The sequence below is a fragment of the Hipposideros armiger genome, unplaced genomic scaffold, assembly GCF_001890085.2.
Source record: "Hipposideros armiger isolate ML-2016 unplaced genomic scaffold, ASM189008v1 scaffold_96, whole genome shotgun sequence".
Taxonomy (NCBI): Eukaryota; Metazoa; Chordata; class Mammalia; order Chiroptera; family Hipposideridae; genus Hipposideros; species Hipposideros armiger.
In genome coordinates, this window is record NW_017731446.1 from 3030682 (window position 1) to 3054870 (window position 24189).

Below are 24189 nucleotides of genomic sequence, written 5' to 3' on the forward strand. Positions count from 1 at the left end.
GACAGTTCAGCAGCCAGTTCCTATTAGCACTTACCAGAAAGTTTTAAATTAGTCTAAAATTAAACTCTTGATTTTCCACTGGCAGCAATACCACAGCTAAGAACTTCATAAACTTTCACAAGATACTTGGGATATTGGCGGAGTCAGCTATTTTGTTTTTGTGCACTTTGCGAGAAGTTAATGCTAAAACCCAAAGTAGAGAGTAGGATCCTTTTTCTGGAATTTTCACAAATGAGATTTTCTATTTTTTACATTTCACTCCTTCATGACTATTACGTGAACAAACCAAAGCTTTAAAACAAAAAAAGAAAACAGCTAACTAAGAAAAAATTTAAAAAAACCAAACCCACAACTTTAATGGTTTGAAGTTTTTTTCCCCCCCAGTGTCGCCATTCAAAGGACATTTTCAACAATGGTTTGTACATTATCCTTTTGGTCATTGTCTTCTGAATCCATGAAATGTGGATTCTCCAGCGGATTTGAGTTTTCGTGGCACGTATCACCTTCTATTTTCTCCTGCTGATTTGGGCTTTTGAATAAGTGTTTCTTCTGGTGCATTCCAAGGGCAGCAGCTGTTTTGCAGATTTTGGGGCACTGGAAACAGGCATAGCCCTTCCCGTTATGTTCCCAAATATGCCTCTGCTCATGATTCCTTTTTGTGGAGAGATACAAAAAACTCTGAAGGCAGAACTGACAGTGGTAGCGCTTTTCGCCAGTGTGGATTCTCTCATGGATTTTGAGGGTCTCATTCAGCGTGAACGCCTTGTTGCAATACTGACAGATGAACTCCTTCACGCCCAGGTGGATGCGTTCGTGCTTCTGCAAGTTTCCTTGCACGGAAAAGCACCGTCCACAGGTCTTGCACGGGTACGGCTTCTCTCCGGTATGACACCTCATGTGCATCTTGAGCGTGGAAGGACTCTGGAACTGCTTGGCGCACAGCTCGCAGGCGTAGGGCCTGGCGGTGAGATGCCGATGGGGCTTTCCCTGGTTTCCAGCCCCCCAGGCCTTGTCTCCATCACAGAGCTCACACTGCAACTTGGGCATCTCTTTATTTTCTTCTTCCTCGAAGGCCTTCTCCTGAGGAGACTTCCCCACAGCACAGTCCAGTTCTGCCGGGTATTTATACTTATTGCTGGGGCTCCTGTTTTCATGCTCTTTCTTCCAGCTGACCTTCCGCATTTTTCTCAACTGTCTGGATTTCTTTTTGGGTTTGTAGTTGTAGTAAGGGCGCCATGGCTTGTCGGTAGAGTCCTGGTCACTCGCGTCATCAAACATTTCGTTCATCTCCACACACTCGGATTGGCAAAGCCCAAGCGGGCTCTCTCCGTTGGTCTCTGGGTCACTCTCTTGTGGCAAACTCTCCTCCTTCATGTGACACTTGGGTCTTCTCCCTCTTTTATAGAACAGTTTAGATCCCAGGATATGCCTTTTCACAATGGCTTCGTTCCCAATTTTGACCGTTATTTGGCAAAGGGGGGCGACATTGCTATTTGTGGAGGTTCCAGGGAGAGCAGGCTTTGCAATGTAGGTTTCGATTTTACTGGTTTCTTTGATGACATTTGCGGTTTTGCTCAGCGATCCTCCAGGATCAGCATCGTATCTCGACTCCTCGGGTGCTTCTCCCCGGTTACATGGGACGGTTCTCTTTTTCTCCTTAAAGCTTTTGGGTCGGCTGACAACTCTCCCTGCTTTGTCCGGCTCAGGTTTGCTGTCGTCTTTCATGGACAGGCTGACAGCCACATCTGAAGGGGGTCCGTGGTTGTTGTTGGACATGGCAGCCACAGTGTTGCTGTGCATAATCACCGATGAAAACTGGCTACTGTGCACAATGACCGAGGGTGCTGAGACACTGTAGCTGATGACAGAGGCTGAGTTCTCACCGCCGTTACTCAGAGCCAGGACAGGCGCATCCCCGGCTGGGAGCTCAGAACTGACGACGTTTTCAGTGGAAGACACTGACACCTCAGTTGAATAAAAGTTATTGTCAAGATCAACTTTCAATGTCTCCTCTCCCCATTTGGTCCCCTCTGCATTTTGTACATTGGCAGAAGTGGATCCGTCTTGACATGTGGATGTTTCCGGTGGGACAGTTGGACTTTTGGTCAAGGTGTTTACGCTGTCTTGGAAATTCAGGACAGGTAATTCAGAGCTGCGTGGGTTCTGAATAACATAGGGACCAGGTGCAGACTCATTCACCTGACTGTTTTCTCGAGAGTTTTCAAAGGAAGAATTTCGGTAGCTCTTATAGGGAGCCCTCTTGCATTTCATAGGCAGTAGCCTATAAAGTTTATATGGATAGACGCTGGGCTTCAAGCCTCCATTTGCTGTTTTCTTACTGATGGAGAGTCTATGATCTATGGCATGGAAAGACTTCTGATGGTTTTTGAGTATATAGTAGGTCATGAAAGTTTCCAGGCAGAAAATGCACTGATAGCGCCTTTCTCCCGTATGCCAAACTTCATGTCTTGTCCTGTACTCAGCCAATGCAAATACTTTGTTGCAGTAATGGCAAGGGTACGTTCTTCTCCATGAATGAACATTTGCATGTCTTCGGAGACTGGATAAAGTCACATAACTACGTTTGCATACAGCACAGCTATAGAGCATTTGCCCATTCACAAATTTAACCATGTGGTCCATTTCTGGCAAAGTACTTCCGGTGCTGGAAAATTCACCAATCCTGTTTTCGGATAATAACGATTCTGGACCTGTGAAGGCAGCTCCATTTTGTCCGATGGTAGGATAGTTTTCTAAAAAGCGTTGATCTCCTCCCGGAACGGGCATGTGGCTTGACCTCATACAGATCTGCTCGTGCCGATCTAATCTGTTCAGGGTGCTGAACTGTTTGTTGCAGTACTTGCATACCAAAGGCTCCTGGGTTGGTTTATGGAGCTGCATGTGGGCACTCAGCAAAGTGCTACTGTCAAAGGATTTGGAGCAAGAGCTACAATTGTAAACGAGAGGTGGGATCTCTGCTGCTGGCGGCCCAGGGACGTCAGAGGATTTAGTTTCATCTTCCCTGGAAAGACAGGCATCGCCTTCATTGTTGGGAGACTTTGAACCAGAAGGAACCGCAGCTGGCTGCGGACTTCTTTCTTGATTAACCTCTGCATGGGTTACTAGAGGGGGCGGTATCTTTTCTGTGGTTGAATCAGAGTCCTGGGGTACAGAGAGTGTCTTTGGCTTTCGGCATGTTTTCGGTTTTGCTGTAAGAGCGTCACCGTTTTCTTTACCTGCTTTACTGGGCGAACTGCTAGCTCGCTCACATGCAGGCTGACTTCGGTAAGCCTCGGCCACGGAAGAAACGGCATACGAGTGCTCCGCGAGGGTACGGACAGGCTCCGCCTCATGACAGACATCAGTCCTCTCTAGGCAAAGGCTAGCGGTTCTCATGGAGTCAGAGACCTTCTTGAAATTTGCCCTCAAGTCTAGTGGAGAAAACATGTTATTACTATTTTCTGTTTCAATGATAGAAAATGCATTTGTGATCCGTGGCCCATTAGTGATGGCTGGTTCTTCATGCCTTTTTTCATTTTTTTCTTCTTTAACCACTCCCTTTTCAGTAATGCAGAATACGTAGGGATCTGGGGAATTTGAGAAGTTGCGATTGGTGAGATCTTCCAAGAAGGATATTCCCAGCTTTTTTCCTGCAGCTGCAAGATCGGTGACTGTTTCCTGTCTCTTGACGACAACTGTGGAGCTGTAAATATAATTAAGAATTTCTGTAAACACTTCGGCTTTGAGATCATCCAGCTCCAGGACGTGGCTGGAAATACAGATTGTATGGCTCCAAAAGATGTTTTTGAAATAAAGGCTTGAAGCGGCCAGGACATTGCTGTGGGCTTTAAATTTGGTGTCTTCCACAATTATAGTGACATCACATAAAATGCCCCGGATGCGTTGCTCATTTAAGATGGAGAGCACTGTGTCACTGTGAAGGTCGTCCTTGAGGTCCCTGGAAAGGGACATGACTGTCATCTGAAACAAGAGGAGAGAAATGGTTAGAGATGATTCCACAAGTAGCTTCTTTATTTCTAAATTATTTTCAACCAGTTTTGAAAAACGTTTTTTTTTTTGTTTTGTGTGAACATAAAAGTTTTTATCTAATTCTGTTGTTGCTTCCAAGACATGGAATCAACACGAGAAGCTAAATCTTTATCCTGCCCTGGCCTGTTTCTCAGACTGTTGCTAAGAATTGTTATCGTTGGAAATCCTCCCAGAACTCTTTCTCCTTTCTCCAAAGATGTAGCTATATGTACATGTCCAAATTTGGGGGGAGGAGGTTTTCCCCTCGCAAATGTTAAGGGTCTTATCATCACTCAGGGCTGCTGCATTGAACTCCTAGAGCTGAGCAATGCCATGGACCTGTCACAAGCCTCCTATCTATTTTCAGAGATAGTCCTGATAATCTGATCCTAACAATTCATGAAGCAGGAATATGATTTTTAGAAACCTTTTCTCTAAGTAAACAGTACCCGTACGTAAAGGTATTGCCTGCTTAGAGAAGCAGCAACATCCAGAGGAGCCCTTCCTCATGTGTGGCTCCGAAGGGTCTCTCAGTGCCAAGTCTCAGTCTGCATGACCGAGTCTGACCAGCAAGGGCACCCTGCCCCTCTGTGCTTCTGGCCCTTGTGGGGACTGTTCCTTCTCTGATTTCCCTTTCATTACAGCCAAAGTAGATTTGGGTTTTCAAAAGTCTCTGTGAGGTATTACTGAAGGCAAACAAAAAACGGAATCGGGAAAGTATGTTTCTGAGTCTACAACACTGAGTTTAGTCACAGGTTCCTAAATTAGCACAACTTAAAGGCGCAGTGGCTCTTGTTCTGCTCTGAGGATCCTATTTCTGTTTTCTCCAAAGCCTAGTTCTTGGTATTCTTCTCTATATGTGTTCTAGAATGAGCCTGGAATGGCCAGAGCCTAGCAACAAATATTCTTGTGGGGAATAGTCAAAAGCAGTGGCTTCGTACTTACCCACAATAAATACATGGTACATCAGTGACCTATGACACAAATGAAATGAAAACTGGACCCTTACTGTGCGTGATACATTCTGTTCTGTTCTTTTACCTTTCATTTGAAAAATGCTAACAGCAACTCACTAAACTAATTTCACTATACACTAACACATCATCCCTGCAGTTTAAATAAAAAAAAACCCCTCAGCTCTACAGGACTTACTAACTAGCTATTCATCCAGTCTCTCTATCCCTTATCAAGTGACATCCAGAAAGCCATAGAGCTTGATGGTATTTCTTTAACTCCCAGTGGCAATATCTTCCTAGCACTGTAGTATAACATTTAGCTCACAGAATGTATTACGTTGAAGAGACCAGATGGCCACATAAAGAATTTCTTTTTACTTTTTTGTAAAGCTATCATAAGCGCTGCCCATTATGTTATTCAGCATCCTTTATACAAGGGTCCATTTGATAAATTATTTCATTCAGCCACAGGAAAAAGTACATTTCTACTAACAAATTATTTAACTCAGATAATGGAAACAATATATTTCCCATGTTTCTCTTTTAATTCTCAAGACAAGGAAACTTAGAATGAATTTTTATCATCAACTGTTGTAGTCATTGTGGGCCTGGGTTTCTGGCGTGGCAATTGTCTCACTGTCTTTCATGTTAGATTTTCTACTCTTGTTTACCCTGCCTTGAATGATAATCTTCCATCAATCTTTTCTGGAAGTCTGGGGATTAAATCTATAAGTACAAAGGAAATGAAATGCAATTTTTATGGCTTCTTCTGTGATCCCAAAGGGAGAGAGGGTCACCCCCGAACAGATCTCAGGAGTCTGTCCTTCTTTGGATTATAGGTCAATAACGTACTTTGCTCCTGTTTCTTTTGCATTCTTTGAGGTCTCTCTGTTTCTGGACCCCTGTAGGGTTCAACTTCTCCCCTGACTCATACATTCTTATTCTATTTGGTTTCCCTAAAGGTCATACATTATTTCCATTCTTTATCTGGCCTGACTGGATAGTCTCAGATCTGGCAAAACACATGCTATGTGCTTCAAAAGGTGGCTTCGGTCTTGACTTAGTTCTATGCTGATGTCATCTATTTTGTCCTTCCACCTCAAAATTACTGCTTCTTCCAAAACATCCCACTTCACCGCACTTTGAAGCTTCCATTAGGCTCTTCCTCCATTTGGGGAATACAGTATTTTACATCATCAAGCTGTTTTAATTACTGTAGGGTGTCAGATTATAAGCCCCACTCACTTCTGTGTGATTCTACAATTCTTCTCTTAGATTGTTCAATTGGAATGGTTAGCAAAAAGCCAACTGTTAACATTGGATAATATCTTAGTCTCACTTATAGTTAGAATAACATATATAATAGAAAGGATCATTATATATGTCATTAAAACATCCTCATAACTTTGGAAAATCCAAGTATGACATCTTTCAGAGGACTATCTACTATTGCATGGCAGAAATCCTTTACAAATTATAGTTACCAGGTAACACCTTGATTTGCCTTTTTGGCACACACACAAAAACTCCACTCTTGTATCAATTTTATCCAGCAAGTATGCTAACGCCTCCCATGGTCAGACACAGTGCTCAGAGTAGGAGGTACTGAGGAGAGTTAAGTCAAGTCTCTGCCCTTGAGGAGCACAGAGGCTAGGGGAAGAAAGATAACTGTCAGCTAATAGCTGGAATCCGTGATGGTAGGCCGTGCACTAAGGGTATGTGCAAAATGTCAGAAGATGAGGTAACGATTTATTACTTACAGGGGCTCTGCAAGGCTTGGCCTCAATGAATAAATACACGCAGGGTGTAGGAGGGGCATTCTAAACAGAAGGAACACTGGGCAAAACAAAAACTGACAAGAGTATACCGTATTCAGGGGCTGGCGAGCGTGTGAGGTCAGGAGAGGGTGTGTACACTGCTCTGTCCCCAGGGTCTGTAGCAGTGCAGGGCACACGGCAGGCCCCAGCACCTCTCTGTTGAATGAGATGGGCTAGGAAAGGAAGGGTCAGACCAGATCATAAAGGGCTCTAAAGGACTCCCCACAGTAAATGTTTTACCGCAGGTAATAAAATGAAAGGCATTAACAGATTTGAATTAAGAAGAAAAAAAAAAAAACCACTCAGGCTGCAGTGTGCTGAAGGGACCAGATGGAGGCAAGCTGGTTGAGGAGGACCAACTAGTTAGGCCATCCTGGTGGTCCAGGTGGGAAGCAGCCCATCCAGCCCAGAGTGAGAGCCTGGGGAAAGGTAGATGGCTGCACCCGCTGCCAAGAAAATGGGATTGCGTGGGTTGGGGGGGTTATCTGACTTCAAAATTTATTTTAATTCCCATTGCCAGTAATTACTAAACAACTGTTAAGTACAAGGCATCAGGCTAAATGCCACAGGAAGAAGGTAAGAGTTCATTCCTCCTTTGAACAGATGGTTACTGAATACCTAACTATATGCTTTGGGACGGTAGTTCCCCAACCTGGCTATGCATCAATATCACCCAGGAAGCTTTCAAATAGAGATTTGTAAATTCCCCCTTCCCCGCTCCCATAGAGATTCTGATTTACAACAGCTGACGTGAGACCCTGGCATCCATCTGTATTTTTATACTCAAACTTATTTAGTGAATAAGTGATACATTCATATGATGCCAAATTCAAAAGGCACAATGAGTAAACACTGAAAAGTCTGCTTCCCACCTTGTCTCAAGAGGCTTTTCAGGTGGTTTTTAATCAACCAGCCAGAACCAAGCCTGGGGGCTGATACCAAAACACAGTGCCACAAGAGAAATGAAAATTCTGCCCCCCGAGGCCTGTGGTGTAGCAGGGGAAATAAGATTTAAAGGAATTTAAAGCCTTTAAGACTCTAGCACCTACCTTTCCGATCTTAACGGTGCCCTTGACCTAAACCACCCAGTGCTGTCATAAAGAGCCTCCTGACCGTAGTTACCTGACAATCTCAGACGCTGCAACAGCTGAAAGCTGTGTTCTACTTGTCCAAGGTGCAAAAAAAAAAAAGAGTTTGCAGTCTGTAGACCAGAAAGGACCCACTGCAGGCCACGGGCAAATCTGGTCCCCACGAGTTTTGTTTGACTCACATAGTTTTTGAGCCATGTTTTTATAAAACTGAGCTGATGTTGAAAACCAGTAAGGTTTAACATAAAAATCAATACACCTGTTCTTGAAAGCTAGGAAGACTAGGCAACAGTGGGGTTGTCCCCTGCCTGGCAAGAAGAACTGGGGCCTAGGAGCTATGTCCCCTCGTGACAGTCACCTTCACATACACACTGTCCACTCAAATACTTGACACCAAGTTTCTCTCAATAACAAGTTTCTCTCAATAACATGACAAGCCTGACCCCTTTAGCCAGTTCGGTTTGTGCAACTGATAAAAACATTAAGTACAAAAAAACAAAAAAACAAAAATTGGATCCACCCACAGATCTTTTATCAGATATACTTACTTTAAGAATATTCCTAAAAATAAAATTAAGAGTTACAAAAGAACTCATAGTCGGGAAGGCAGTCATTCTCACTAAAAATAGTATTCTTTGACTTAAAAAAGTTAGTGACCTCTGCTACATTTCTTCACAGAAAGTAACTTAAAACAGAAGTCTTTGGAGTTCCTGCCAACGGAAAGCTCATGACAGACTTCAGAAAATGAAATATACGTTGGAAAAAAGATGAGGTTTAATTTACATGTAACTTTTTAAAATGTTTTCTAAAAAACCAAGTTTCATGCAATAAATTCATTATTCTCAGTAGTACTACTGTAATGGAACAGATAAGCATGAAAAAAGCTAAGAAAAATGTTAAAGACGCAAAAATTTTGGTGAGTCAATATTCTAAACAAATGAATTTGTAATTAGATAACTGTGGTCATCTGACTTACATTACTATTTCCTGAGTTTGTATTTTAGCTCTAATAGATTTTAACACATACTTTCTAAACATATAAATACACATATATATATCCAAATGTATATTCAAATACATGTATGACTGTAAATATATGAATTATATATGTAAGTATATTTTATAAGCACATAAAATATGGTAAACATATAGATCAGCATCCAAAACAGGACACCTGAGAGAGAAACAGGGTGCAATTAATAACTGTGCTTGGGAAACAGGTATACATTAGGACAGTACCCCAGTAAATGAGGATGCATGGTCATCGTGTGTGTGTGTGTGTGTGTGTGTGTGTGTGTATAACAAACTTCTATATAAATTAAATATGAAATTCCATATTATAAGTACACATGCATACATTAACATATAGTGTAACTTTGTAAGTATATAAAATGCTTTCTAAAATTTCATAAATGATACACATGCTGTATAATTATACTTTATATAAATGCCACTGAGAAATTTTAGTAATTAGTATATTTGTAATCTGCTCCTGCTTTTGTCTCTGCCATACTCCAACCTTACATAATAAACACACATCCATATAGCGCGAAGATGGGCACTTCAGATACTTTTGATGATTTAAGTGACTTTCTTTCACCTGCTTTTAGAATTAACTAGCTTTAAAAAAATTAAATTATTCTATACTCATGGTAAAATACTCAAACAGTACAGAAGTGTGTTAAGATATGAAGCAGAAGGCCCCTTCTCCAACCTTGTCTCCCAACTCCCCCATCAATACATCCACAACACACACACAGCACACACATTCCTTACCCATGGGCGCCTTTTCTCCTAACTTTGGAAGATTTCTACATTTCATCTCTATGCAGCTTTAGGACAACAATTGTATTTCCTCATGAGGTTCTTCTTTTGTCGTAGCCTGTCGCTCCTCAACCTGGCAATGCCTTATAGTTATATATGTATCTCAGGGGACACCCCATCTTCTTGCCTCTAAAGTTTCTAGTTTGGGGTTCCTACCTTTATTGTGGCATGTGGTATGAAGCACTTGTTCCCATTTACCTCCTTCCCTATTAGCTCCCTGAGTGCGTGACAATCTATCTCATCTTTGTATCACCTACAGGGTCCAATGCGCTGTAGAGGATGCTGACAGTGAGCAGAGAGGAACTGGCTCCTCAGACTCTGAGCAGCAAAAGGCTTTACATAACAATTACACAGTATGCTTAGCAGGGGTCCTGATTTAAAGCTTTAAAAGTTACACCCAGATGATCCCAAATTTTGCTCTACAGAGAGTAAAATTAACTAGGAAAATACAAATTAACTCTTGTCCATTTCGTTTTTCCTAGTTTCCTTCTAATCTGGTGGTTCTCAAACAGCTTCACAGATCTCTGGGTCTCCCAACACCCTTTCAGTAGGTTTATGAGGTCAAAACTATTTTCAGAACACTAAGGTATCATTTGCCTTCTTTTTTTTTCTATGTGGACATACGCATCAATGGTGCAAAAGCAATGATAAGCAAAACAGCTGGCAAATTAGCAGGCATCTAGCCATTAACACTCAGGTGAAGGAATAAAAATTATTAACTGTATTAAATCTTAACCCTTAAATATGCATCTTTTTATTATTCTGTGTGATAAAATGGGAGGTACACATAAAATGTTTCTGGTGCATACTCAAAAACAATGAGAACCTTGAGGAAAAGCACCTGGATTGTTCTTTGAGTTGTGAGCTGAGCTAGCCAATTTTTTTCATGGGGAATACCATTTTTACTTGAAAGAATGACTGATATACAAAAATAACATTTTATCATGCAACTAGTTTTATCATAGTAATTTTTCATGAGTTAGTTTTTTAAATGCTCATTTAAAATTTTGAATATGGTAAATATTGAGAGCTGTAACGCAGATAAACAAAAGCTCTTTGGCGCCTCAATTTGTAAGAGTATAAGAGGGTTCTGGGACCAAAAAGTTTGAAAACTGCCGCTCTAGCCTGTAAGAAAATGTTCACCATCATTTTTAAATAAATTATTTAAAAAATCATCTTACTCAATAAAATAAATCACGTATAAACCTAAAAGAACCAAAAACAAAGTGAATGAAAATGTGGAAAAATACAAGGAGAGATCCCCAGCAGACAGGAGACCAAGAGATAGAGAAACGCTGACAGACACACGCACAGTCACACAGATACACACACTCTGTAGCTGTCTAATTTTCCAGGTTTGAGTATTACAGTTAAGTCCTCACTTGTCGTCGTCGATAGGTTCTTGGAACCTACAACTTTAAGCGAAACGACATAAGGAAAATAATTTTACCACAGACTAAGTGATATAAACAAGAGGTGTAAGTTCCTGTGGTATATTTCTGGTCACAAAAACATCACCAAACTTCTCAAGACCCAAAACACTTCTAATATTAAACATTAAAATAAATGTGAGCTATACAGACATTTAAGAAAGATTAATAAAAACATGTAAGCTCATTCTTTTCCAACCCCCTCATTCCAGTCCAGAGTCTTGGGTGGCTGGAGCCTATCCCGACATCTCAGGCTACCAGGCAGGAACCCACCCTGGACAGGATGCCCTTCCTTGGCAGGGCACTCTCACCCACACCCATCCACACTCAAGACTGGGACAATGTGGACACGTCACTTCACCTCATGTGCACAGCTGTGGGATGTGGGAGGAAACCGGAGTCCCCAGAGGAAACCCACGCAGACATGGGGAGAGCATGGATACTGGCCCCAGCCGGGAATTGGATTTTTTCTTATCAATGTTATAACAAAAGGACGTTATTCGAGGACCTGCTGTACTTGGTTGAGCGTGGCTTAAAAACCTGGTGGACCAATAGTCCTTTTCATACGACACTTGGGTAAAAATTGTTCCTTGATTTGCAGGGCTGCTGCCTATATTCTGTTTGCACAATCTGTCATTGCTTGCATGCTTGCCTTCCAAGTCTCAAAGGTCAGCTTGGTCACATTATTGTTTGCCCTTATGATTCTACCCCTTCATCTATTAAATTTGCCTCCTTCCTGTTACATCCTGAACACTGCTTTTAGTATTCGGGGATTGAACTTAAAAACAAAGGAAACAAATTTTTGGCAATCTGGCCAACTAATTCCCAATATTTGCAGCTTAATTACATCTTCCCTCCCTCAATTAGTCAAGGCAACTTTACCAAAATACACAGATGTCAAAAAACTTAAAACAATATAGTTTCCACATAGATTCTAACTTTCACAATGAAAAAAAAAAAGTCTTGAAAAACCTTTACGTTGTTAACTGACGTTATCTATTATGTAGAGCTTTATAGGGCCTGTTAATAAAAGTTGGTGCACTTTTATTAGTAAATCTTTAAGACATGACATAGAGAGAGTGAAGTAACGCTATTCAGTATACATTCTTAATGAGAACTAGGAGTCACTTACTCAAGGCCACTCTTCGAGGCCAGACTGAACCCCATTTTTCTGAAGCTTCTGATCACAGGAAAAGGCCAAGAGCCCTCCTGTAGCACCTTGGCCACTCAACTCCTTATGCGTGTACGTAAGAACAAAACTGCATCGACAGGGCGACTTTCTCCTTTCTCTCCTGCGAGTCTTCTTCTATAAAAAGAAACTTAGAACTAAAACCCAACTAAAAAAAGAACACACTGTATTAGGATACTGACCTGGAATCCTGCAAAAGTCAAACTCACAGTCCATTTTGGGCCAGTGTGTGGCCCATATTGCCGTGGAATCTACTGCATGGGTCTGCTACCCCCTGTGGAAAGTTTTCTGACAAAGGACACTGCTTCAGTGATCCGGCGCCACCTTCCCACACATCTTTGCAGTACATTTTCTCATAGTCATGTTGGGTGGCTGCGTCAGACCTCCTCATGTGACGGGGTGTTAGAAACACACGCATCAGATCTCGAAAACAGATTACAAAACAGAAGCCCTTTATAGAGTTCAGCTGTGTCTAGGAACAGGCAAGTCCTCTTGATTTGCCTTCTAAATGCAGCCCAGAAGGGGCAGAGAAGAGCTGCATTTATCAGACTTTAATGCATTTAAGCTATCAGCTTCAAGAAGGCGTAGTATGACAAGGGAAGTTTTTTTCAACTGAAATTCAGGCCGTTTGAAAGGCTAGTATCAGGAAGCTGCTATAGTGCGTTCGACAGAGAGGGAGGTTGGCCTCCACGGCCTTAACTGAATATATTATTTTGAAAAGGTAAACATTCAGTCTCTAGACTTGTAGTTACGTGTATATAGATTGTGAGAACGAGTATTACCAGATTCGTGAATGATGCAATGTGCCCAGTTAAATATTTCAGGTTGCTTGTTGGAAAGATGAAAGGGGGGAAGGTCCTTTGTTGCCTTTTTTGTCTTTTTGAAACACAACAGTATTTCAGGGTAGCCCCTGTACCTCGGGTTCATCTCACTATCAAGCTTGCCCAGACTCCCGCTTGCTAAAGAAACCTGGCAAACAGGCTTAGAGCTTGTCTCTGAAGCCCTGGAGTGCTGTGAGCATTTCTTGTCTCAACCAAATTCCACTGACACTCCAAGTCCCCGATGCAGAGGCATTTTTAATCTGAATGCTTTGGGGACAGTTACCAAAATGGCCAGGACAGGATTCCTGTCCCCTGGAACCTTTCATTTTAGGGGTGAGCCCTACACTATCAAGAGCCAAATACCACTTTCTCATGAACCTAAAGGGCCCACCAATTTGATGGCCCTGTTCCTCTCAGTTGGCTGCTACCTCGCAGGGAGGGCAGAGGGAAGAACCGTTGTACATTTTGGCTTTGGCACAAGAACGAACCTCCAGCTAGTCGCAAGGATGGGTTAGGCCAGAGGTCAGCAAACTGCAGCTCGTGAGCCACACGCAGCTCTTTGGGTACGTTCTGTCTCAAAAGTTTGCTGACCCCTGGAAGAGCCAATCCTGTCCCTCACAACAATTTAAAAATTATTCGAGAGCCATAAATATATTTTTACATAATCACCATTATGTGAAAAATATCCTTAAAAAAATTTATAAATGAAACTATGATAGTTTTATTTTCATTTTCAATTTTACTTCGGAGCCACATGTACGTTCCCAAAGAGTCGCATGTGGCTCGCAAGCCGTAGTTTGCCGACCCCCGGTGGCTCTTTCATCTCAAAAGTTTGCTGACCCATGGGTTAGGCTAAGATGGACAGAGCACCACCTGCTGCTTTGGTGTTACACTATCTAAATTGATCTCCTGTTGCTCCCTCTTACTCCACCCCCAGCCCACTCTTCACCCTGGCTTTCGGGAGGACTCCTGCAAGTCAATGAATCCACGTTGTTACATTGGTTCTTTCTGAACAAACCATAAACTGGGCCAAGCGGAGTGAATGAAATAATGCTCACGAAAAGCAAGAAGTGCACTGCTTGGCACACAGTAGGAATTTAATGAATGCTGGTTGGAATCATCTTGAGAAATGACTGTCCTGCTCAACTGGTGGCTATGGAGAGAACTGCTTATGTAGTCCACTCTTCAAGCAGTATGCAGGGCAACCTTTTAAAAACACAGAGGAGTCAAGTCAAGCTCTTCGGTGGCTTTCCCCTGATGTTAGGGTGAAATTCAAGCCCTTCAATGTGGCCTGCAAGGCCTGTATGGTCCACAGGTCCTGCACACTCTCTCCAGACTCACATGCTCCTTTCTCCTCCTCTCTGTGCTCACCATACAGGCCTCCCTGTGCTTACTCTACTTGCCCAGTCTTTTCCAGCCCTGGGGCCTTTAAACACACTGGTCTCAGCACTGCCCATGGCTGACTCACTCTCATGCGCAGGCCCAGCTCAAATGTCATCCCATCCCTCTGTGTGCTCCCACCTTTCCTTGCCCTCACGTCGTCTAATTTATTTCCTCTGTACTGCTGACCTCAGCGTGCAGTTATCATGTGTTTTGCCTGCTTGTTCACTGTCCACTCTGCCTTCCCGAAAGCAAACTCCACGGGTACGGATAGGACATTATCCATCGTGTTCACTGCTACACTTCTAGGCCACAGTACATGGCAGGCACTCCAGAAATACTGCTAAACGACTAAGTGAAGTGGCTATGCCCATAAAACACAAACGAGGCCCACCCTGATTAAAAAAGGGACCTGCCCCCTCCTTTGCACTCCTGATCCCCCTTGCCCTGCTTTGCGTTTTTCCTTTTCCACAGAACTCATAACATTCCAACACAGCTCACAATTTACTATTTATTGTCCATCTGCCTGCAAGAGTGTAAGCCCTACAGGGCAGCAATCTTTGATTTTCATCACTAACATATCTGAAGCATCTACTGGGTCGTCGGGAAAGTCATGACGTATTTTTCTATGTTTTTCAATGCAAAAACGCGTCATGACTTTCCCGACGACCCAATAGAACAGGTCTGACACATAGTAGGCCCTCAATAAACACCATTTACAAAATGAAAAATCTGCATGGTAAAAAAAAAAAGATATGTGTTTGTAAGTCAGCATTACATATGGACAGGCATCATAAATATTGCCTATTACAATTTTTCATGTCTGAATTTCCCCAATTAATCTGAATAAAATTGCTTTATCTGACCCCTCTCAGGTCATGTAGCACTGCACATATTAATTCATTTACTCTCCTTCACAATCCTGCAGGCACGTCAAGTAGAGGTACTACTATGTGCTCACAGAGTCTATGACCACACTTGCAGGCGTGGAATGAGCCCAGAGAACCGCCGTGCTCATGGCAGAGCCCAGATGGTGGCGCAGCACTCAGTCCCCTGCACCCTGCTGCCTCACGTGTACATGCACACACAGCAGAAATGACATCAGAGCAGCTGACTTGCTCTATCCGACACAAACAGGCCCTGCGCTGAGTCCAAACGGCACGCTCATCGTACAGGATCACCACTGCAGAAGGTTACAGCAGGCACAGACACAGGCTGAGATTCAAGATCTGGCCTGGGTCACATGCCAGGAAGTCCCTGAGAAATGCTACCTACCTGTCATGAAGCAGAATATGCCAGAGAGGTCCCCAAGAAGGGTAGCCAGGGATCGGAGTTAAGGTAAGCAGACCCCTGACCATGGGCAGTGGTCAGCAGAGCAACCTGAGCATTGCTAAATGATGAGCCTTGCTTGGGCCTGGGACCCTGCATGGCTGGCCGGTACAACAGGCATTTTTAAGGTGCCACCTGAACACGCAGTCAATCACAGCATCGCCCCACAGCCCAAAACTTGCTTAACACCCAACACCAAGGCCTTAACACTATTCCCACGTGTTGCCAATTTAAAAATTTTAGCATTAAAAAAACTGATATTGAAGAGTTTCTTGCCAATTCACTCAAAGAATTCAAGAGACAAAGGACAAGGATTTGCACAGCCGGGGGAGGGGGGGGTTGTTAATCTGAAGTGAATGCATCAGGAAAAGGAGTTTTCACCTGCTTCCTCTCCCCCGCTGTGAACCTGTAGATTTATGCTCTCATTCAGGCCTGGGGAGGGTGCAGCCGCAGGGATCAGAGGCTAATGCGGGGCACCAGTCAGTCAGGGCACAGCACGAGACCCGTGGGTCTGACGCATCAGGGGAGCACTGGGGAAGAGACTATCCGGGGTGGGGCCAACCCTTCTCCATGACGGGGGAAGGGTCTCCCTGACAACACGAAGCTGTGACATGGTCAGGGAGGCTCTTTAAAACCCTAGATCCAAATTCTAGTACCTTTATCAGGGCTTACGAGGTCCTCTGTTTGATAAATTTATACTCTTTACCACAAGAGTATAAATTCTGTGGGGGCTGAGACTGTTTACTACCACAGCCTCCCCAGCTCCCAGGCACCGCACTTGGCACAAATCGGGTGCTATTAAGGCTTTATTAGATATATACAAAAGTAAAAAGCACCCACACACCAAGCTTTCTAGAGCCCACCTCACCAAGCTTCCTGGATCCAGTGTTAAGTCAGTATGAACTGCCATGCTATTTGTCATTTATGCTAAAAGGGATACATTTGATGAACATAAAAAAAGTTCTGACGTGGTGAAAGGGGAAAAACAAAACAAACCGCACAAAAGACAAAGCACTACCAAAAGACAAAGCACTACCGCTGGCTTAAAGCTGAGCTGGCTATGACAAGTCAGGGCCATCCACTACCCACAAAGTTGTTACTGTTCAAACAAGTTAAAACACTGAAACACGGCTTTGAAACACTGAAAAATTGCTTACTCTTACTGCTTTGGCTCCAAGGAAGGAAAAAAGCAATCCTTTCAAGCTCTATGACATGCTTTGTTCTGATAAAGAGAACAGGTCCAAAATGGAGTTGCTTATGCTAAGCCCCACATCACCAAACTGAAACTTAATTTAGTTTTGGCTCTACCAGAAATGAACTCTTAGACCATTAGACCATCAGAAATCAAATGATCAGCATTAGTTAGAGGTGGTTTTCCTGATGAACCCCTGCCATCACCTATAAGGAAAGTAACCTTGCAATAACCGATCCACATTTTTGCCTAGTCTAATTTCCTTGTTTTGCAGCCTTGTGCCTATCAAATCTCTTGCCTTGTATAGCACGTTGGAGCTCCTTTCTGTTAGATCGGATGCTGCCCAATTCATGGATTGCTGAATAAAGCCAATTAGATCTTTAAAATTTACTCGGTTGGATTTTTTTTTTCTTTAACCTTTAAATTCCAGGAATTTTGGCCTTTGTCTCCTGAGTGCTTGGACTGAATTGGCAACAAACTTTAAAAAAAAAAAAAATCAACTTTTTTTGTTTTGTTTTAATACTAAAAATTTAAAGTCGGGAACATGTGGGTATAGTGCAAGGCCTTGGTGCTGGGTGTTGTAAAGGACTTTGTTTCCACATGACGTCCTCCCTTCAAGCACTCCCACAGGTCTCCCCTCCTGTGCCCACTTTTCCGTTCTTTCTCATGTCTCCCTCACTGAGCCCCCTGTCCTGAGAAGCTCACTGGGAGAAGGAGCTGGGCTGAGCCAAGTACCCGTGGGCCTGTGGCCTGCGGCCTGCTCTGGGTCAGACCTTGGATGCGTGTGCTTCCCAGTGCACCGATACATGACCCACTCCAAAAGCAGACACAAACCCTCTTCCCCCATCAGGTAACCAACTGTCAGATGAAAAAGGCATTATAATGTGTGCTAAATAATGGTAGTTCTCAGCACAGCCGCACATCAGATTCACCTGTAAAATCTCAAAAAAAGCATGAACTAGGCAACACCATGGACACTGAATCCGAGTGTTGGGACATAGGGTCTGGGCAGGAATGCTTTGGCATCCTGCTAAAAGTTACTGAGTTATGTTGTGCAGATGAACTGGCTCGTGACTTCTAACTACACTATGAAGAAACAGGTCATTACGTCTCTTGGCTTGTGTTGGAGCCCCTGTGGGCAGCCTTCCTGAGGGCTGTGTTAGAGTGACATTGACATCTCTCCACACATGCGTCAATGTCCCCAATGTGACTTATTTGTTTGGCAGGAGGAAGTTCACCTAAATATTCCAGCCACGGGCTGTGCCGCTAACACCTAACAAGCACATACACGTGCCTGGTGCCGTTCCACACACTCCATCCCATTGGAGCTTCACAGCAACTGCATTTTGCAAATGAGAACACAGGCTCGGCGAGGCTGTGTAACTTGACCAAGGTCACTGAGCTAGTGAGCGGCAGAATAGGGATTCAAACCTAAGCAGTCTGACTCAGAAACCACACTCTCCATTTCAAGTTCAGGCACACCAAGAAATAAAGAGCTCAAGCTTTTCCACGTCTTTTTTAATATCAAAAGCGCATCAGCTCATGGCCCTAGCCTATTCCCCAGTGTGTGCACGTTTAGCAAACTGCAGCCTGGACTGGAGCAGAGCGGCCATGTACAGGGGGACAGGTTAAGCTCTGTGGTATGCTGTGGGGGGAGGGGCAGCTAAGGCAGCCCATGCTCTGCATGGCCAGGTAGGGTCCCCTGGCGAGGGCGCATCCCCCTGCCAGAAGGGGGCCATTTCTTTAATGTGCGCAAAGTCGCCATATGGGCCACCAGATGGCTCTGGGGTTAACGCTTAACGGGAAATTTGGAATTTTCCATAACATTCCATTTACAATTCATTTTCTTAAAAAAAAAAACTTCAAAGTAATATACGGCACTCATAAATATTATCATTTTGATTTTGATCCACTTCCATCTCAAGATAATATTTATTGAGTGCCTCCTGCCCATCAATTATTGAGTTAATAACACAGCGGCTACGACAAGGAGGCGGCATAGAAAGGGCACAGTGGGCAGATTACAGCTACTAAACCAGGAAAGCAGAGAGGCCTCAAAGCATTGTGTTAGTTGGTTCATGAAACAGGGCTCTATCTAAAGATAATTTAGGACAAAGCAAACCATGTTCAGTCTGGCAAAATGGCTAAGAGCCTTAAGTTTGGTGTCAGGTGGACCAGTCTCTGTCACCTCTGGCTGTGACCTTGGGCAAGTTTCTTAAGCTCTTTGCACCTCAGCTTCTTCATCGGCAAAATATAGCTAATAATAGAACCTACCAGTGTTAACATGAGGATTAAATGATACCTATAAAGTGTTTGGCGCAGTGTCGGACACAAAATCAAGCTTAATAAATATTAGCTATTATTGGTATTACTATTACCAGTTATTATTGGTTGCAAATGGCAGTAGGGCCAAGTATTACTAAGCCTTGTCTCCAGGCCCAAAATCTAGGGAATATTAAATTCCTCCAGGGCAGGGACAAATGCTTGATTTCACTATGTGCCCAGGGTATCCCCATCTCCCCTCACAGCTTCAGACCCCACAGGGGCTCACTATTCTTCCCTGATGCAGAGGGCAGTGTCATCTGAGCCTTAGCTCATATCTGGGCATTTAGTTACAAGTATCATCTAAATGATTTTCTTTTCTTTCTTTAGCTGCTCTGTTACCCCTTCTTCTAAACATGGGGGCAAAGGCATTAAGTATTTAAAGGGGGCCGGCCGAGTGGCGCGTTGGTTAGGAGTTGGCTTGGGATGCCAGCTCTGAGCAGCAGGGCCCTGGTTCAGATCCCACATGTGAGCCAGTGATGCTGCGCCCTCTACAGCTAAGATGGTGAACAACAGCTCGACCTGGAGCTGAGCTGCTGTGAGTCGCTGTCAACGGTGTAGGCTACAGTGAGGCTGCAGTGGGCTGCAGCTACCGTGAGTGGCTGGCAGCTGGCGTGAGCTGGTGTGAGCTGCCATTAGCGGCCATCCAGAGGCCGGTGACCAATCTGCCTCACCAGGGAAGAGCGCAATGATAACACCAACATGGGCCAGTGAAGCCACGTCCTCCACAACTAGACTGAAGAACAAAAAAGGACAGCAACTTGTCTGTTCCCATTCTCCAATTCCCCAACACTGTTCCCTCCCCCAATTCCCCAATAAAATCTTAAAAAAAAAAGAATTTAAATAAAAATCATTCAAGTTGGCTACTTATTAGAAATTCTAATTAAAAGACTGATACAAAAAATACCAAAATAATTGGTTTAAGACAAATACTTTAAATCATTTATAAATTTCCATCGTGTGTACTGGTCCACTTAAGCCAGAAGGTCACTTCAATCTGACTAGATAAAACAAAGTGAAGGTACTATCCATTTATTGGGTTACGTGCCTGTTTTCTACAGCACATCCTTATCTTCCTAAAACAGACTCCTCTGTGTTCTGTTTCATGCCCTCTCCTGTGTACAGATCACTGGCAGATGGCATTTGTTCCTCTCCCCTCACACCAAGGGGATTTTTGGAGGGCAAAGTCTTGGGACCTCCTCTTAATTTAAACTACAATAGGAGCCTATTAACATGTCAATTTGGTTATGATTTTTTTTTTTTAGTGAATACTTCAATGTTTTGTTTTATTTTATTTATATATTTATTTGGGCTCAGTTTAATAGATCCTTTAGGTTGTGGTTTGTTTAGTAAAAAAAATTTTTTTTAATTTGGGTTCAGTTTGGGGTTTAGCACATTCACATGCTTATTTTGGATTTTGGTTCACATTTCCATTGAAGTCCTTGATTCAAATTTTTGACAACTGTCAAAGTAGTCAATAATTACAAGTTTTCCTTTTCCTATTCCATTCTTCCTATAGTTATATTTATAGTTATCTTTATCCTCAGAGGGTAGAGCAGGCCTCGGCTTACACACTCCTGCGTTCAAATTCCAGTTTTTCCCTTAAGTAACTGTACAAACTTGGACAAGTTAATGAACATCGTAAGACCTATTTTTTTTTCTAATCTAGTAAATTGGTTATAATAGTGAAACTTAGTTCTTAATAGGATTAGATGAGACAACACTACAGATAAAATGTAATATCTCATTCTACTGCTCTTTTTCACCCTGATGATTTTCCATGAAAATGCCAGACAATAAAACCATACCTGCAACTCTTTTCTTTAGCCCATCTCCTTAGTATACTAGTAACCAACTGAAAGCTTGTTGGTTGAAAGGGTGTTGGAAGCAGGGGTCACGTTGTAGGTTGGGATTTCCCTGAAGCTGAAGTGGAGAGATGAGTGGCCTGGAGGGTCTCAGGCTTCAAGGAATTCCAGTGAACCCTGGCAGGATGAGCTCTGCAGGCTGGATGGTCAGGAGCTATGGGGCTCAAGCCAGCTGCCCCCAGAAGAAGAGAAGTTAGCTAAAACATGCTCGTGGAAGGGAAGTGCGAAAATAAACAGCGAAATAAGGGACTGTGGGTTCATATAGGTATGATAATGTAACTGAAAAAACATTTACTTTTAAAGAATACGTACATGCATCACCATGTACTACTATGATAAATAAAGGCAATGACAGATACAAAACCAGTGACGCTGTTGTTTTGGGGAGCCTTGCATGCCTGTTAAAGACACTGACCCCGCAGCCCTGCTGTGCAGAATAAGCAGAGAAGAGTTCTGAGTAGCCAGGGAGCTTCTACCCACTGAGTCGTTTCTCTAGGTCCACAGGTTGCTCCTTCCAGTCTGGGTGAAGGCACTAAGCAAGGTTGTCCTCAGACTGTCATCTCTGCCCCAGATTTGATTATTATACACAGAAGCAACACAAACATAGAGGTGGCCAGCTTCACCAGTGTTAGGAGACAGCCGGGCAAAGCATTTTACAACCCAAGTGCTCTGTTCCATGCCCCGCTGGCTGGGAAGGGGGCCTCTGAGCACAATAAGGGAAGTTATGCAGAGTGAAATCCATACCAGCAGGCAAGAGAGGAGGCAGGGCCAGAGGTGTCCTGGACCAGACGAGGTGGGGCTGGAGACAGGATACAGGGGGAGGGAGGCCAGGAAGGAAGGGGCTTGGGGCTCCCCCGCAGGGAGGCCTCTGTACTGATACCCTCCCTAGGAAACAGAACCCCAGGGGTTGTACCACAGCTTCTGGGAAGGTCTCGCTTACTGGGTCACTGAGCCTGCCCACTCTGCTCTTCCAGGTGTCATGGGCTTAATGATAAGGTTAGAGTTCCAAAGTAAATTCCCCGGGGGCAGCACCTCTTAAAAACAGGATCCCTTAGACAGAGCCTTTCCCCGGCAGCAGCTTTTTCAGGTTGTGTTTTGAGGCTCCTTTACACTGGATGACTACAGCTCATTCTCAGGCCACAGTGCCGTGTCCACAAGATGGTGCTGAGTCCACACAAAGTAATGCTCTTGTGTTCCAAGTAGCCAGTAATCCAGTCCCCAAAATCTTTCTCAAAATGGGCAGATGAGTAAGCATTGCTTCAAAATAAACAGACAGTAGGTGCTTTAGATAATAAAACGCAAAGAGAGCATGCTTCTTAGTGGAGCATGCGCTCTAATTCATTCGCAATTTGCCACAAATGGATTCTAGAGATTCTTCAGATCAGGGGTGGGGACCGCTCCACCCAGTGCGAGAATTTCCTCTTTAGAGGAGCAGTCCTCCTTAGGAGCAATTGAGGGGCCCTCAACAGTAACCTCTGCCACATGACCACTCTTTGAAAGTTTACTCTGTGTGTCTCTTTTCTGGGCTAAAAATCTCAAGTTCCTTCCGCTATTCCCTGGTAAAAAGAATTTTATAGGCAAAAGGAACTTTATAGATTATTTACTCCAAACCTTTCATTTCAGGTATGAGAAAATGAAAGCATGGAGAAGTCAAATGACTTGCCTAAGATCTCATGGTGTGTGACCAAAACATGTTTCTAGGCTTCCACACACGTTACTACACTATGCTCCTCAAATGGCAGGTGCTGGGACCCACTTACCAACATGACCTTAGAAAGTACTTGACCTCCCTAAGCCTCAGTCTCCTCATCTATAAAAGGGAGTGAATCATAACAAACTCATAAGGTGTTGGGAGGATTAAATGAGGGTATAGGAGCACTCAGGAAGTACACAGCAAATCATTAAGTGCTCAATAATGGATTTTCTTTATAATATACAGACTTTTCTTTTTTGGCATGGCATGCTCCTTTCTCCCCTTGTTTTCCTCTTCCTCTTTGGCTTTCAAACTTTCAAGGCTGAATTTTTTTAACTGAAGCTCAAAGTTTGACTTATTTATTCTGGTTAAATTTAATGTTTAGAATGTCGATTCTATCTTAAAATGGATCTACTGATTCCTTAAACACGTTACCCTGATTCCTGCTCGAGAAACTTTCAGGTAAGTTTAGGATGGTGCTGTCTGTGACAAAAAGGCACGACTGTTTCCTCTGCTCACCTCTAGAGAGGGGCAGGATGTGACCATTCTTTGTACCCACTCAGATCACATTTCGAGATCAAGATTGTTACACTGATGACAACTTGAAAAATATTTTCCAGTCTATTAGACTACACAAAACAAAGCCTTGGTTTCATCTGTAAAGAAAAAGGAGGTTGAATCCACACTGACAGGAAGTGACTCTGTGAGGAGCAGCTCTGGCTGTGTTAATACATTAATATGTTTGGAATCCGGATGCTGAGACCTCAGGGTAAGTGAGCTCTTGCACTGAGGTCCAGAAAACTTCAGAGCTAAGGGGAATAAAATTATTGGGAATAACCTAAGAGTAAAAGAACAAGTTGTGAAGCTCCTTAGAGCTGATCTGTGGTCCCTAGGCTGGTCTTTGGTTACAAGTGACCCAATCTAAGCCCTGACCAGTTATGTTCTTTTAGGTCTGTCGCTTTAATAAGCACAGCAGATTATCCTTTTCTAACCTTTCTTCTCCATTCCTGGATCCTCTCTAACGAGCTCACACCATTTGTTTTTCTGGGGCTCACATCGCGGCACCCTCATATCCTGCCCCACACACAGGGAATGCGGTCAGCCTGCCCTGTCAGTGCCCGTGTCCACGTACTCGGCAGAACACCACCTTCTCCATCCTGGCTCTTCCCAAAGGCCAACTCTCTGACCCATGCACAGAACAAAGGTAAGAACACCTTATTCCTGTTTAACCCTTCGCCATTTACAAATCACTTT

The 24189-nt window shown here is 43.4% G+C and overlaps 1 protein-coding gene and 1 long non-coding RNA gene across 10 annotated transcripts in view; one reads left to right on the plus strand and one right to left on the minus strand.

Annotated features, from left to right (window-relative positions):
• Positions 1-388: 388 nt before the first annotated feature.
• Positions 389-24189, minus strand: part of ZBTB38 (zinc finger and BTB domain containing 38) — a 113929-nt gene continuing 90128 nt past the window's right edge. For 7 of the 9 annotated variants that reach the window (XM_019645965.1, XM_019645964.1, XM_019645968.1 and 4 more), the window contains one exon: positions 389-3981. In XM_019645965.1, the coding sequence (XP_019501510.1) occupies positions 394-3981 (3588 nt within the window). In that variant the 3' untranslated portion in view covers positions 389-393. Of the gene's footprint in view, positions 3982-12276; positions 12439-12515; positions 12627-24189 lie in introns of those variants that run through there. The other 2 variants (XM_019645970.1, XM_019645972.1) reach the window with 2 other exon arrangements.
• LOC109384541 (uncharacterized) overlaps positions 15659-24189 on the plus strand; it is a 13208-nt gene continuing 4677 nt past the window's right edge. The window contains exons 1-2 of the long non-coding RNA XR_002124419.1: positions 15659-15872; positions 24025-24139. This is a non-coding gene — a long non-coding RNA (uncharacterized LOC109384541). The remainder of the gene's footprint in view (positions 15873-24024; positions 24140-24189) is intronic.